The sequence below is a fragment of the Podarcis tiliguerta genome (genome assembly GCF_965153285.1).
Source record: "Podarcis tiliguerta genome assembly, chromosome: 2".
Lineage (NCBI taxonomy): Eukaryota > Metazoa > Chordata > Lepidosauria > Squamata > Lacertidae > Podarcis > Podarcis tiliguerta.
In genome coordinates, this window is record NC_139535.1 from 89329284 (window position 1) to 89341338 (window position 12055).

The following is a 12055-nucleotide window of genomic DNA, read 5'->3' on the forward strand; positions in this document are numbered from 1 at the left end:
TGAATTTCCGGGTTGGGCCGGTCCTATGCTAAATAACTTGCGCTCGGCGCGATTGGCCCTCTGGCTGACCGAGGGGCGGGACGAGAACGGAGCCGTCCGGCGGCGCGTGGGCGGACCCACGCTAAGGACGTCCCCTCGCGCCCTGCGATTGGTCGCGGCGTTCTCCGGGCGAGAGGAGACTAAAGCGGCGGGACAGGCGCCGGGGTTCGATGCCGCCGCGCCGCTTGCCAGGATGAGCCGCGCCGGGGGGATCCTTCGCTGGAGGAGGGCGAGCGCGCTCCGCTCTTCTCTGCCTAGCGGAGCCCTCGCGGGAGAGCGGCCTCCCTCCGGAGCCGGTAAGCGGGGCAGCTGTTGGAATTATTTTTTGGGGGGGGGGACCCTATAAGTGGGGGGCGTCATTTGATTGCATGCTTGGTTGTTCTTAATATCAATTAAAATTCTATACCGCACGACGGTCACAGGGCGGTTTGCAATATAAAAAGGCAAAAGATAAACGGCATAGCAAGAAACGAAAGCGATACCTTGCTCCCGATCTGCTGAAAGACTAAGGTAGAAGAACGGAATCGTAGAATTGTCGAGTTGGAAGGGACCCCCAGGGTCATCCAGTCCAACCCCCTGCAGTGCAGGAATCTTTTGCCCAGCGTGGGACTTGAACAGACAACCCTGAGACATTAAGAGTCCCAGGCTTTTACCAAGGGAGCTGTCCCAGAACTTGGCTGTTTGGCAGGGTGGAGAAACAGGGAGAGGGAGGCGCCCAAGTCCGGGCGGCAGGGAATGTGTGTGTGAGGAATCTCAGAGAGTCATGTAGTCCAACCTTCTGCAATACAGGAATCTTTTGGCCCAATGTGGGGCTTGAACCCACGACCCTGAGATGAATAATAATTATAATTATAATAATAATTTATTATTTATACCCCGCCCATCTGGCTGAGTTTCCCCAGCCACTCTGGGCGGCTTCCAATCGAGTGTTAAAAACAATACAGCATTAAATATTAAAAACTTCCCTAAACAGAGCTGCCTTCAGATGTCTTTTAAAGATAAGATAGCTGCTTATTTCCTTCACATCTGAAGGGAGGGCGTTCCACAGGGCGGGTGCCACTACCAATAAGGCCCTCTGCCTGGTTCCCTGTAACTTGGCTTCTCACAGTGAGGGAACCGTCATAAGGTGGGGTGGAGATGCTCCTTCAGGTATACAGGACTGAGGTCATTTAGGGCTTTGAAGGTCAGCATGAAGTCTCATGCTCTACCAACTCTGCTATCCCAGCAACAGCAGGAGCAGGGGAAAGTTGGTGCCCTTATTGGGCCCACCTGAGGCCGTAGGCCACATGAGGTGAGGCCTATGCTGCTGCCCCTTAGGCCTTTCCGTGCTCCAGAGGTGTGGCAGTTGAAAGGCCAGTAGTGTGGGTTGCCTGTGTGATCTGCCCAGTGTTGCTTGATGCTACTAACCCCCAGTGGGTTAGAAGGTGCTTCTTTCTCCCACCGTTGTTAGTCCAGAGCGTGGGAAGCCAACACTGGCGTGCATAGCTTGAAAAAGTGTTTGGTATCAAATTCCTTGTCGGTGGCTACTAGTCAGGGTGGCTGCTATTTATGCTCTCTCCAGGACCAGAGGCACTCTGAGGCGTGAGGGCTGTTGTGCTCATGTCCTGCTGCTGTGGGTTCTGGTTGGCCACTGTGGGAACAGGAGGCCGGACTAGAGAGGGAGAGATCTTTTGTCTGATCTTGTCGGTTTTGTGGCATTTGGAGTGTGTTCAAACCAGGGTACACCAGAGATTTTCTGCATTCATGTGCAGGGGTGAGTTTGGGATTAGGTGCAGCGTTACTGCAATTGGATATGGTGTTGCTGTTCTGTCTTGGACCCGCTTAGGTAACGTACATTTCATGGGCGTCTTAGGGCCGTGCGTGAAGCACAAATACAGTGGTACCTTGGGTTAAGAACTTAATTTGTTCTGGAGGTCCGTTCTTAACCTGAAACTGTTCTTAACCTGAAGCACCACTTTAGCTCATGGGGCCTCCCGCTGCCGCCGCGCCGCCGGACCATGATTTCTGTTCTCATCCTGAAGCAAAGTTCTTAACCTGAGGTACTATTTCTGGGTTAGCAGAGTCTGTAAGCTGAAGCGTCTGTAACCTGAAGCGTCTGTAACCCGAGGTACCACTGTACAGGCATTTTCCAGGTCCTAGTCCAACACTAACTACCACACTGTCTTCATAGAGTACTTCTGCTAAGAGGAAGCTATATAAATTAAGTTGGTAAATCAATATGGGGAAAGCAAAATGACACTGAAGTATTTTCCTTGAAGCTGGAAATTGGATTGTTTCATTGGATGCTTTAATGTATTGCAAACCACTTTGAGATGCCCCCCCCCTTAAACTATAAAGTGGTATATAAATGATGGTGATGATTATAATAATAATAATAATTAATAATAATCCTCACTGTTCCCCTGCCCAGTGGCGCCTAGATATTCTGCTGTGTCAACCTTACCTTAACCCAGGTTTAAGGAACCATTTGGTTGGTTAGCTTAAACAGTGGAACATCGGTTTTTCAGCGTCTTGGAAGCAGAACGTTTCGGTTTTTGAACGCTGAAAACCCGGAAGTAATTGCTTCCATTTTTGAACGTTTCAGAAGTCAAAAGGTTTTCCAGAACGGATTACATTCAAAAACAGAGGTTCCACTGTATATCTGATTTTCTAAGACTGCTGCCAAAAAAGGCCTTGAGGGCTGCATGTGGCCCTTGGGCTGTGTGTTGGACCACCCTGCTTCCAGATGGGTGTAGGCCTACACAAAGTATTCCAAGGGCTGCAAGACTGTATTTAACCAAAGGTAAAGTTTACACAGTAGTCTTTAGACTGCAGGCACAGGCGGTAAAGGTATTCCCCTTCTCAGTGGCAATGCATTAGCGCAGGGCAGGCATGCCCACCTCCCTAGAGACTGCGATCTACTCCCAGTATAAAACAACTGGCAGTGATCTACCCATTGTCATTGGAAGGGGGGAACCAAAGTTGTTGAGCCTTTTTGGGGGGGAGGATGAAAGTTGGTGAACTTTTTTTGGGGAGGGTCATAAAGCACTCAAAAACAACCACAGGTCTAAAGAACAGACAAAATGATACAAACAAGTTTTTTTATCTTAAATGACCGCCCATCTCACGGACAGAATGAGCGGGGTGGGGGTGGGGAGACTTCCTACACAATTCTTTTTACAGCTGGCAATCAAAAGGGAGCCCCCGGGAATCGACCTGTCGATCGCGATCGACCTGTTGGACATCCACTGGCATAGGGTGTATCCTGCTAAATTGCTTGTATGCTTTAGTGTCTGTTGTGTAAATCAGACGAGATCCCAAATGACCTCTACAATGCATTGTGATAGCCGGGGAGGCTGAACCATCCACGGCAGGTTCACATAGTGTGCCCCCAAAGACCCATAGATCCTCACACCCACAATGCTTCTTTCAGCCACTATATAGATCTGATTTGGCATTCCTGTCTTTCTGGATATAGTGGTACCTCGCAAGATGAATGCCTCGGAAGACCAAAAACTCGCAAGACGAAAGAGTTTTTCGTTTTCTGAGTTGCTTCGCAAGACGGATTTCCCTATGGGCTCACTTGCAAGACGAAACGTCTTGCGCCTTTTTTTTTTTAACCGCCAATGCATTCCTACGGGAAACCGTCAATACACAGTGGTGCTTCGCAAGACGAAAAAACTCGCAGAACGAAAAAACTCGCAGAACGAATTAATTTCGTCTTGCGAGGCACCACTGTATTCACGTTCACTATCTCAGTAGGTCATACAAGGATCTTCTGAGGTAGATTAGCAGCATTTTTCAATAGTGTAGCCTTGGTATAGGGGGTAAATGCTTGTCCTTCTGAAAGGCCATAGGGGTCTATTGAAGTCCATTTTGATCTGTGCACTGACTGCTCTGTAGGCCGCAACTTCTGGAGGGCCCACTGGTTCTCAATCTCTGTTTTCAAGCTTCTAATATTGGCCCCGGTTGGAACTGGAATACAAGTTTAGGCAGGCTGTAGATCCAAGCAAGTCTAGCAGTTCTGAAGCAAGTAATGCTTGCGCAACCCAAACTGGTAAAAAACAACAACCCATAAAATCTCAGGGACAGTTCGTCAAAATGTTCGACTCAGTGACGTGCTGGGGAATAGGGCTATCTTTGTACTTCACAGTGTAAAAATTATCAGTGACTGCCAAGGTCTTTTTAGGCTGGGGTGGGGTGGGGGGTGGGAAGGCTACGATCTCTAGGCCTTCGCCTTTTTGATTAAGTCACGTGTGGTAACTGATGATTTTTGGCCTCTGGATTGTATTGCTGTCGTGAATGAGATATTTCAAACCAGCATTGCTGCTGGGACACAAAGGGGATGAGAGTATGAACCCTGTTATTTGTCATGGATAAGCAAGCTGTCAAGGACTTGGATCATGGGGGAAATATAAAATATTACAGTGCAAACCCATGCAATGCTGTGACTGGTGCCCCCCCCCCCAATATAATAGGTAGCCCATTATCACCATGAGGTTGTTACAATAAGTGTAAGGCCCCCCCTCTAATTCCTTTGACATGCATTTTGTGGGTATATTGGATTCACAGCTGCTTATCCAAACTGTGCTGATAACTGCTTATAGGAACAATTGTTGCTATTTTTTAAATTAACTGGTAGAGTTGGGGATGCTTAGTAATAAAGGAGGCACCAGTTCACTTCCCCCTATGAGGGGAATAAAATTCACAGACACAAGAATAACATTTTCTCTATATGTTAACTCTGAGCAAGGATGGCTAGAGGAGGGGATGGTTGGCGAATTGGAAATATTGCACACTTACAACTCTATGCTTCTGTGCTTCATTCTGCAAGCTGAATAAGCCGATAGTGGTGATCAGCAGGCAAGGTGAACGTGGAAACAGTGGGCCATAAGCCCCCTTGTTGTAAGGGGGTCTTTTTCCTGCCCCACTGTTTCTGCCCCACTTCCATGGGGTTTGGTTCTGCTTTGTTTGCTGATAGCCACTTTTGACAGCAATCAGGCTGGAACTGAAGGGGTGTATATATACATCACTTTTCCAGTGATATATTATTATTTTCCAGGCCAGGTGCACATTTCTGCAGCTGGATTGAACCTACCAGCTATGGACCACTGTGGTTTTTGTTTTTTTGCTTTTCGTGTGACCTCTCTGTTGTCTTCCCCCCAGTTTTGTTCTCAGGCAACAAGAGGCTCCTTTCCACAGCCAAGACCGAACCTCGGATATGTATTGTAGGCAGCGGACCTGCTGGATTCTACACGGCACAACACCTTCTGAAGGTAATTGGCATACTTACAAAGGCTTCTTATCTCCACCGTGGCTTCTGGAAGCAGGAGCTTAGATAGCTCAGTCGGTAGAGCACGAGACTCTTATTCTTAGGGTCACGGGTTCGAGTCCCACATTGGGCAAAATATTCCTGCATTGCAGGGGGGTTGGGCTAGATGACCTTTGTGGACCTTTCCAACTCTACTATTCTATGACTCTTATTTGCTGGCAATGATTGTCCCTGGAGGGTGAAGAATTCACTTAATACGTGTGTTCCAAATTCTCTCTTTGGGGCTTTGACGGCTTATCATGTGGAAAGGAGGCAACAAAGGACTGCAGTTGCTCACTTTGTTATAATACTACCCAAAGCTTAATGGTTCCTGAATGCCTTGGGAGTCAAATGTTCCGGCTCCCGAACGATCGAAAACTGGAAGTGAGTGTTCCGGTTTTCTAAAGTTCTTTTGGAAGCCGTATGTCCGCTGGGGTTTCCGCGGCTTCCGATTGTCTGCAGGAGTTTCCTGCTGCCAATCGGAAGCTGCGCTTTGGAAGTTAAATGTTTCAGAAGTCGAACGGACTTCCGGAACCGATTTTGTTCAACTTCCGAGGTATGACTCTATTAAATGATATGAAAATCCATATGGAATGCAATCATGAAGCAAGAAAGAAGGGGGGGGGGCAGAAAACTCTGCAAAAGAACAACCTTTAAAAATCCCTTTACGTCTTAAGATCATTCAGTAATGGAACCAGGAACTTTCTATTAATTTTACTGTTCATGCAGCCGAAATGACTACATATATAGTGGTACCTCGGGTTACATACGCTTCAGGTTACAGACTCCGCTAACCCAGAAATAATACCTCAGGTTAAGAACTTTGCTTCAGGATGAGAACAGAAATTGCACAGCTGCGGCACAGTGGCAGCAGGAGGCCCCATTAGCTAAAGTGGTGCTTCAGGTTAAGAACAGTTTCAGGTTAAGAACAGACCTCTGGAACGAATTAAGTACTTAACCCGAGGTGCCACTGTATAGAGTAGAAACAGACTAATTAATTAATTTGGGAGGGGGTGGAGAATTGAGCACCTGGGACCCTGCTGTGTCGGCAGTTCTCCACACAGGGCATTTTATCACATTCCAGTGCCGGTTTGCCAAAATGTGCTATTCTGTCACCTTTGTTTTGGCTTCGCATCTGCTTTTCCGCTACTCTTATCATGATGCCAAGGCCTCTGTTGGCTAAAGCAGAAAAAAATGTGCACAAAGGCCCAAGAGACCCAGACATGGCATATTGTCTTCCTTTTTGATCCAGCATAGCTCTATTGTGTGCATGAAACATACCAGAACTTGGGGGCATGATGAATATGTAGGCCTAGCAGGGCCCAGATGAGCAAGAACAAGGTTTCTTAGCTCAGTCAGTAGTGCAAAAGATTCTTAATTTCAGGGAAGTGGGTTCAAGCCCCACATTGGGCAAAAGATTCCTCCCTTGCAGGGGGGTGGACTAGATGACTCTCATGGTCCCTCCCAACTCTTGTAGGATTCTTTTTAACGTGCTTAAACTGCTGAAGAAGACCTGAGTAGCTGAAAAAACGTTTGGAGAGTTGGCATTTTAGCTCATTTCTATATTATTGGGTATTTTGGTGGCTCTGTTGTATGTTTGTTAGTGAAACGCTTAGGCAAGCATTAAAATACAAAAAACACACAGTTATCTATTTTTGTTTTAGATTGGAATGTTTTCGGACCAATTGCTTTTCCTTGTGGTTTGATTTAAAACATTCTGAGGTCCAGCGCCGAGGGCCTTCTGGCGGTTCCCTCATTGCGAGAAGTGAGATTATAGGGAACCAGACAGAGGGCTTTCTCGGTAGTGGCGCCCGCCCATCAGATGTCAAAGAGAAAAACAACTACCAGACTTTTAGAAGACATCTGAAGGCAGCCCTGTTTAGGGAAGTTTTTAATATTTAATGCTGTATTGTTTTTAACTCTCGATAGGAAGCCGCCCAGAGTGGCTGGGGAAACTCAGCCGTGGTATAAATATATTATTATTATTATTATTATTATTATTATTATTATTATTATTATTCTGACTGGGTGTCTGTTGAATAGTACCTGCAAGATCACAGGCGATTAGTAGCATTTCCCCTCTTTGTGTGTGTCTGTGTGCAAGTCACTGAGAAGCAGATGTGAGGGTTTGCTTCCTGTACCATGTAATAGAATAAAAAACAGCAACAACTACAATAGCCATTCCCAAATAATATTTTTTAAAAATCCATCCTCATACATGAGTGTGAGCAAAAATGCAATCCTGTGCATTTACTGTATTGTTTAATTAGTGTTTTTATGGAGCAGTGAAGTAATTTCGTTGTCCCTGAAGGGGGCAATGACAATAAAGATATTATTATTATTATTATTATTATTATGGCTCAGTTCCTTGGTACTTACTATGCCTGTGTAGAATTGCAACCTTCATCTCTTAACTGGACACTGTTCATAGCAGGTTTTTGGTGAGCCTCCTTTCGTGGAGGCTCCACAGATAATAACAGAGGAAACCCTGCATTTGTCTATTCAGAAGTATGCCCCACTGAATTCAATAGGACTTACTCCTGGTTAAGGGTCTATGGAGGCCTGCAGCTTTTCTGCAGAGGGATTCTAAACTAGAAAATTTCACACCCACTGTCTGAAATGCTTAGCAGATCTTGGCCTTAAGCCTTGCATGAGATTGCAAGTTTTGATGGTGGAGGCGATTCCTTTGATTGGGACAATGCTTTGGACCCGAAAAGAGAAAGCAAGCTTCACACAACTTTTTTTTTTTTTTTTTTGCAAGGGTGATTAGATCCAAATAGTAAAAAGAAAAAAGGATTTTCTGTGCTTGTGTATAGCCAGGTCAGGTAGGTTAATTAGCACATCAGAGACTCTTGGAGGGATGGAAATCTCTCGCTGGAAGGCCGGTTCAGAATATGGAAGAGACTGTAATTGGGAATAAAGTGTTCTGCTTCTTGCAGTACTGGTTGTGATGCTATTAAATTAGGATCACTCTTCTCTCTCCCGCCTCCACTGCTATCCTTTTGAACTTCAAGAGCTCTCTCTCTCTCTCCCTCTTGGTTGAAATTGGGAAAACAATGTTCCTGTTGCTCGCCCTCAGCTGCAGAATTCGACTGTGAAGGATAATCCTGAAAGGCATAACAAACTGATCCTGGAATGGGTGCCAGCATGTTCAAGGGCATCGCTCTCCCTGCTCAGGGCGAGCTCTTGACGTGTGATGCTAGTGTAGCTGAAAATGTGGGTCTCTGCAAGAGTAGCTCTGGCTTCCCCAGCCTTGTTTTGTGTCCTGCGTTTGTGTCAAGGCTTGGGAAAGTCCTCCGGCATGGCAGTCCTAAGACTGGAGGAACGTAACATCAGGTCCTCCACTGCACCCAGACCCTGCTGGCCACAAGGGGTGCCTGCGCATGTGTGCATGTGCATGCATGTTTCTTTGGCTGCGCTAGCTTCACGTTGGTGCAGCAGAGCAGGGGCAAATATCAGCCTCCTCTCTGGGGGTGGAGGAGCAGCTTTGAATTGCTTTGCCCTGTTCTATTGGCTTCTGCCAGGTACAGTTGGGGCTTGGGCAGGGGCAGACCTCCTGCTCTCCCGCCCCACTGGAGCCTGGAGGAGGACTATCTCTATCTCATCTTAACCCCCTACAACGGTACTGCTCATGGAGTTACTACTGTGGCTTCAGATTGTCAAAAGGAAATTGCATGCATTCCTATCTTGCCTTAGGAGGCATTCGCAGGGAGAAATTCTGTGTGGTGCTAAGCAGATTGCTCCCGTCACCACAAACATTTCTGCTTGCCTAATGGGACAGTTTTTACACTCTCCTCCCTCCCTGTTCCGGGGGTTCTGCCAACGCACCCAGAGCCAAGGCCAGTGGCGGAGGTGGGGCAAAGGCCCGTTGTGCTAGCAAAGGCCCTTCCATTTGTGGGGCTTTGTTAGTTGAGTCCTACCCACGATTTCCACTGCCGACACGTTTTATCTTCACAACGACCCTGTGGCGTAGGATGGAGACTTGTGATTGGCCCAGGGTCACCATGTGAGCTTCGTGGATGAGTCGGGATTAGAACCCTTGACTCTCATGTCTTAGTCCAGCATCCCAACCACTGCGCCACACTGGCTTTCTAATACACTGTAATGCGGGGCCATGCTGAATTGCTACAAGCCAACATTAAATCTGTCCTCCACATTTAAAGCTTGTTTTCAGATGATTAAAGTCTCACCGCTTCCTCCTGAAGAACCATAGGGATGGTAGTTCTGTGAGTGCTGCTCAGAGGAACCCGGATGGATCAGACCAGAGAACCATCCGCTTCTCGCAGTGGCCAGCCAGATTCCTGTAGGAAACCTGGAAAGAGGACCTGCTCACAAATGTACTGTCCTTGTCAGCTGGTAATCAGAAGCATACTGCCTCCAATGTACTGCTAGTTCATAGGAGCCACCAGTCATTTCGCAGAGCTACAGAATGGAACCCAGTGTTATGTGAATGGACTTCAGCCCACGCAGTGGGACTTCACCTTTCTGTCCTTCCACCACATGCTCCTGAAATCTGCTCTGGCAGATCCCCCAACCCTGAGGACATGGGAGGGAAAGGAGAGAGGTAATGTCCCATTTTAGGAGTCGAAGTCACTTCCACTTGGGCACAAACAGCTTTTGAATACAACCCAATCATTCCCAGGGTTTTGGGTTTGTTGATGTTGGATTCCATAATAGCTGTCTGGTGGGAGACATTTTGTTACCTGGTGGGAAGCATATTTAAATGCATGGTATTCTCTAACCGAATTTTCAAAGTGTGTGCCTACTTTAGATTCTAGCCCCCTTCCCAGAGTTCCCACTCCTGCTGAAACAATTGCAGTGTTAAGATTTACCCCGAAATCCCCAGGCAAAGGATGATCAAAAGCAAATAATTTACCAGGTCGTGAGGGAAGTCTCTCCGAGAAACAATAATGTCCCCAAAGTTCAAAACCTCGCATACATATTTATAACTGAATCGAGGTCTCGTCCCTTTGCCAATCTGTATTCCAATAACAGGCAGCTCTTTGGGTTAGAAGGTGGCAGTTGTGATGAGCTGTTCTGTATTGTACTGTTTAGCACGTTCCGGAGCTCATCCACGAATGGATGGTTCCAACTGGTTCACAAGTATCTGGTAATTAACTGAGATCTATTGTAGTTCCTTTCCTAACAAAGCAACCCTGAGCATGTTTACTCAGAACAAATCCCATTAAGTCTGATGGGATTCACTCCCCAGTATTTGGGACTGCGGCCTGCCGCTTGTTAAATACACATTATGCGGCAATGAATAAAGAGCACTAAGATTTAAGAAAAAGGCATTACATTATTGGAGCACGGTGGCTATGTTTTGGATGTAACACTGAACTATAGTGTTAGTGTTACGTGATTGTGCATCAGGCTCTTTCCTCCTCTAGCACAGTTTGCAAGGTGAAGATCAGAAGCTTTTGCTTCAGTTTCCTACAAGCCGCGGTTGTGTGTTACAGCTAAACCTGGACAAACAGTGGTCAATCTTATCTATGCTTGAGGGAAAGAAACCAACTTCAAACTGTGGTTTATGATCCTGTTTCCTAAGTGGTAGTTAAGTTTAGCCACAGTTCCAGGTTCTGGCATTACAGAAAACCACAGTACCGTGGTGCCCCGCAAGACGAATGCCTCGCAAGACGGAAAACCCGCAAGACGAAAGGGTTTTCCGTCTGCAGAGGCGCTTCGCAAGATGAATTTCCCTATGGGCTTGCTTCGCAAGACGAAAAATGACGAAAAATTTTGAATTTTTTTTCTCGCTCCAAAACCCCTTTTCCTGAAGCGCTAAGCTGCTAAAAGCATTTTAGCAGCAAAACCGCTAATCCCCCAAGCCTTAAAAAGCCGTTTTTAGCCCTTAAATTGTCAATAGTGCTAATAGCGCTAATCCGCCAATGGGCTTGCTTCGCAAGACGAAAAAACCGCAAGACGAAAAGACCTGTGGAACGGATTCTTTTCGTCTTGCGAGGCACCACAGTAAACTGAAAACAGAAGGGAAAGCTTTCAAGCTCCTCCTTGTGGCTGCAGTAAAGGAGGAGAGAACCCACATTTCCCTGGTTTAGGCAAGAAGACCTGTTCTGAGATAAACCTCTGAAAAGTGGAATGTTTGAAGTTGCTAATTGTAATTGAAGTAAATTGAAAGTGAACACATATGGATGTTGGGTTCTGCTTTGTGAGAACTCCAGACCAGGTGGCTGCATCCCAAGATGGTGTCAGTGCTGACTTGAAGTGGTTATGCTTTGATCCCCACCAACTTCATGGAGCCTTCTAGATACTGCCATCATCCAGGAGAAGATGTGGGTTTTTTAAAAGGAAGTAATGTAATCCATGGGTGGCGTCCACAGCAATTTGTGAGTAAGTGGACCTCAAAACTGTCTGTTCAAAAAGTAAAAATAGGAGTTGCATTAAACTGCTGCAACAGCAGCTGTTGCATATGGCCTATTTCAACTGTATAATAGCTTCAGTCAATTTAATTTCAACTTTTCCTGTGTCTCCCGCCCCACCGCTATCAGCTACATGTGTTAATCCAACTTAATTTCCTCCCTAGCACCACAAACTGGCTCAGGTGGATATATATGAGAAGTTGCCTGTTCCCTTTGGCCTTGTTCGTTTTGGAGTAGCCCCGGACCACCCTGAAGTAAAGGTAAATAGTAGCTTGGGAACATCTCTCGCCTTAAAACCAACCTGTGCTTTTCTAGATATCGTTAACCTCAAGCTCCTGTCAGTCCCAGT

General features: G+C 46.5%; 1 protein-coding gene across 1 annotated transcript in view; it reads left to right on the top strand.

The window, feature by feature from the left end:
• Positions 1 to 7: 7 nt before the first annotated feature.
• The window catches only part of FDXR (ferredoxin reductase), a 29497-nt gene continuing 17449 nt past the window's right edge, over positions 8 to 12055 (top strand). The window contains exons 1-3 of the mRNA XM_083430043.1: positions 8 to 335; positions 5185 to 5294; positions 11871 to 11966. Coding sequence (XP_083286169.1) covers positions 26 to 335; positions 5185 to 5294; positions 11871 to 11966 — 516 coding nt within the window. The 5' untranslated portion in view covers positions 8 to 25. The remainder of the gene's footprint in view (positions 336 to 5184; positions 5295 to 11870; positions 11967 to 12055) is intronic.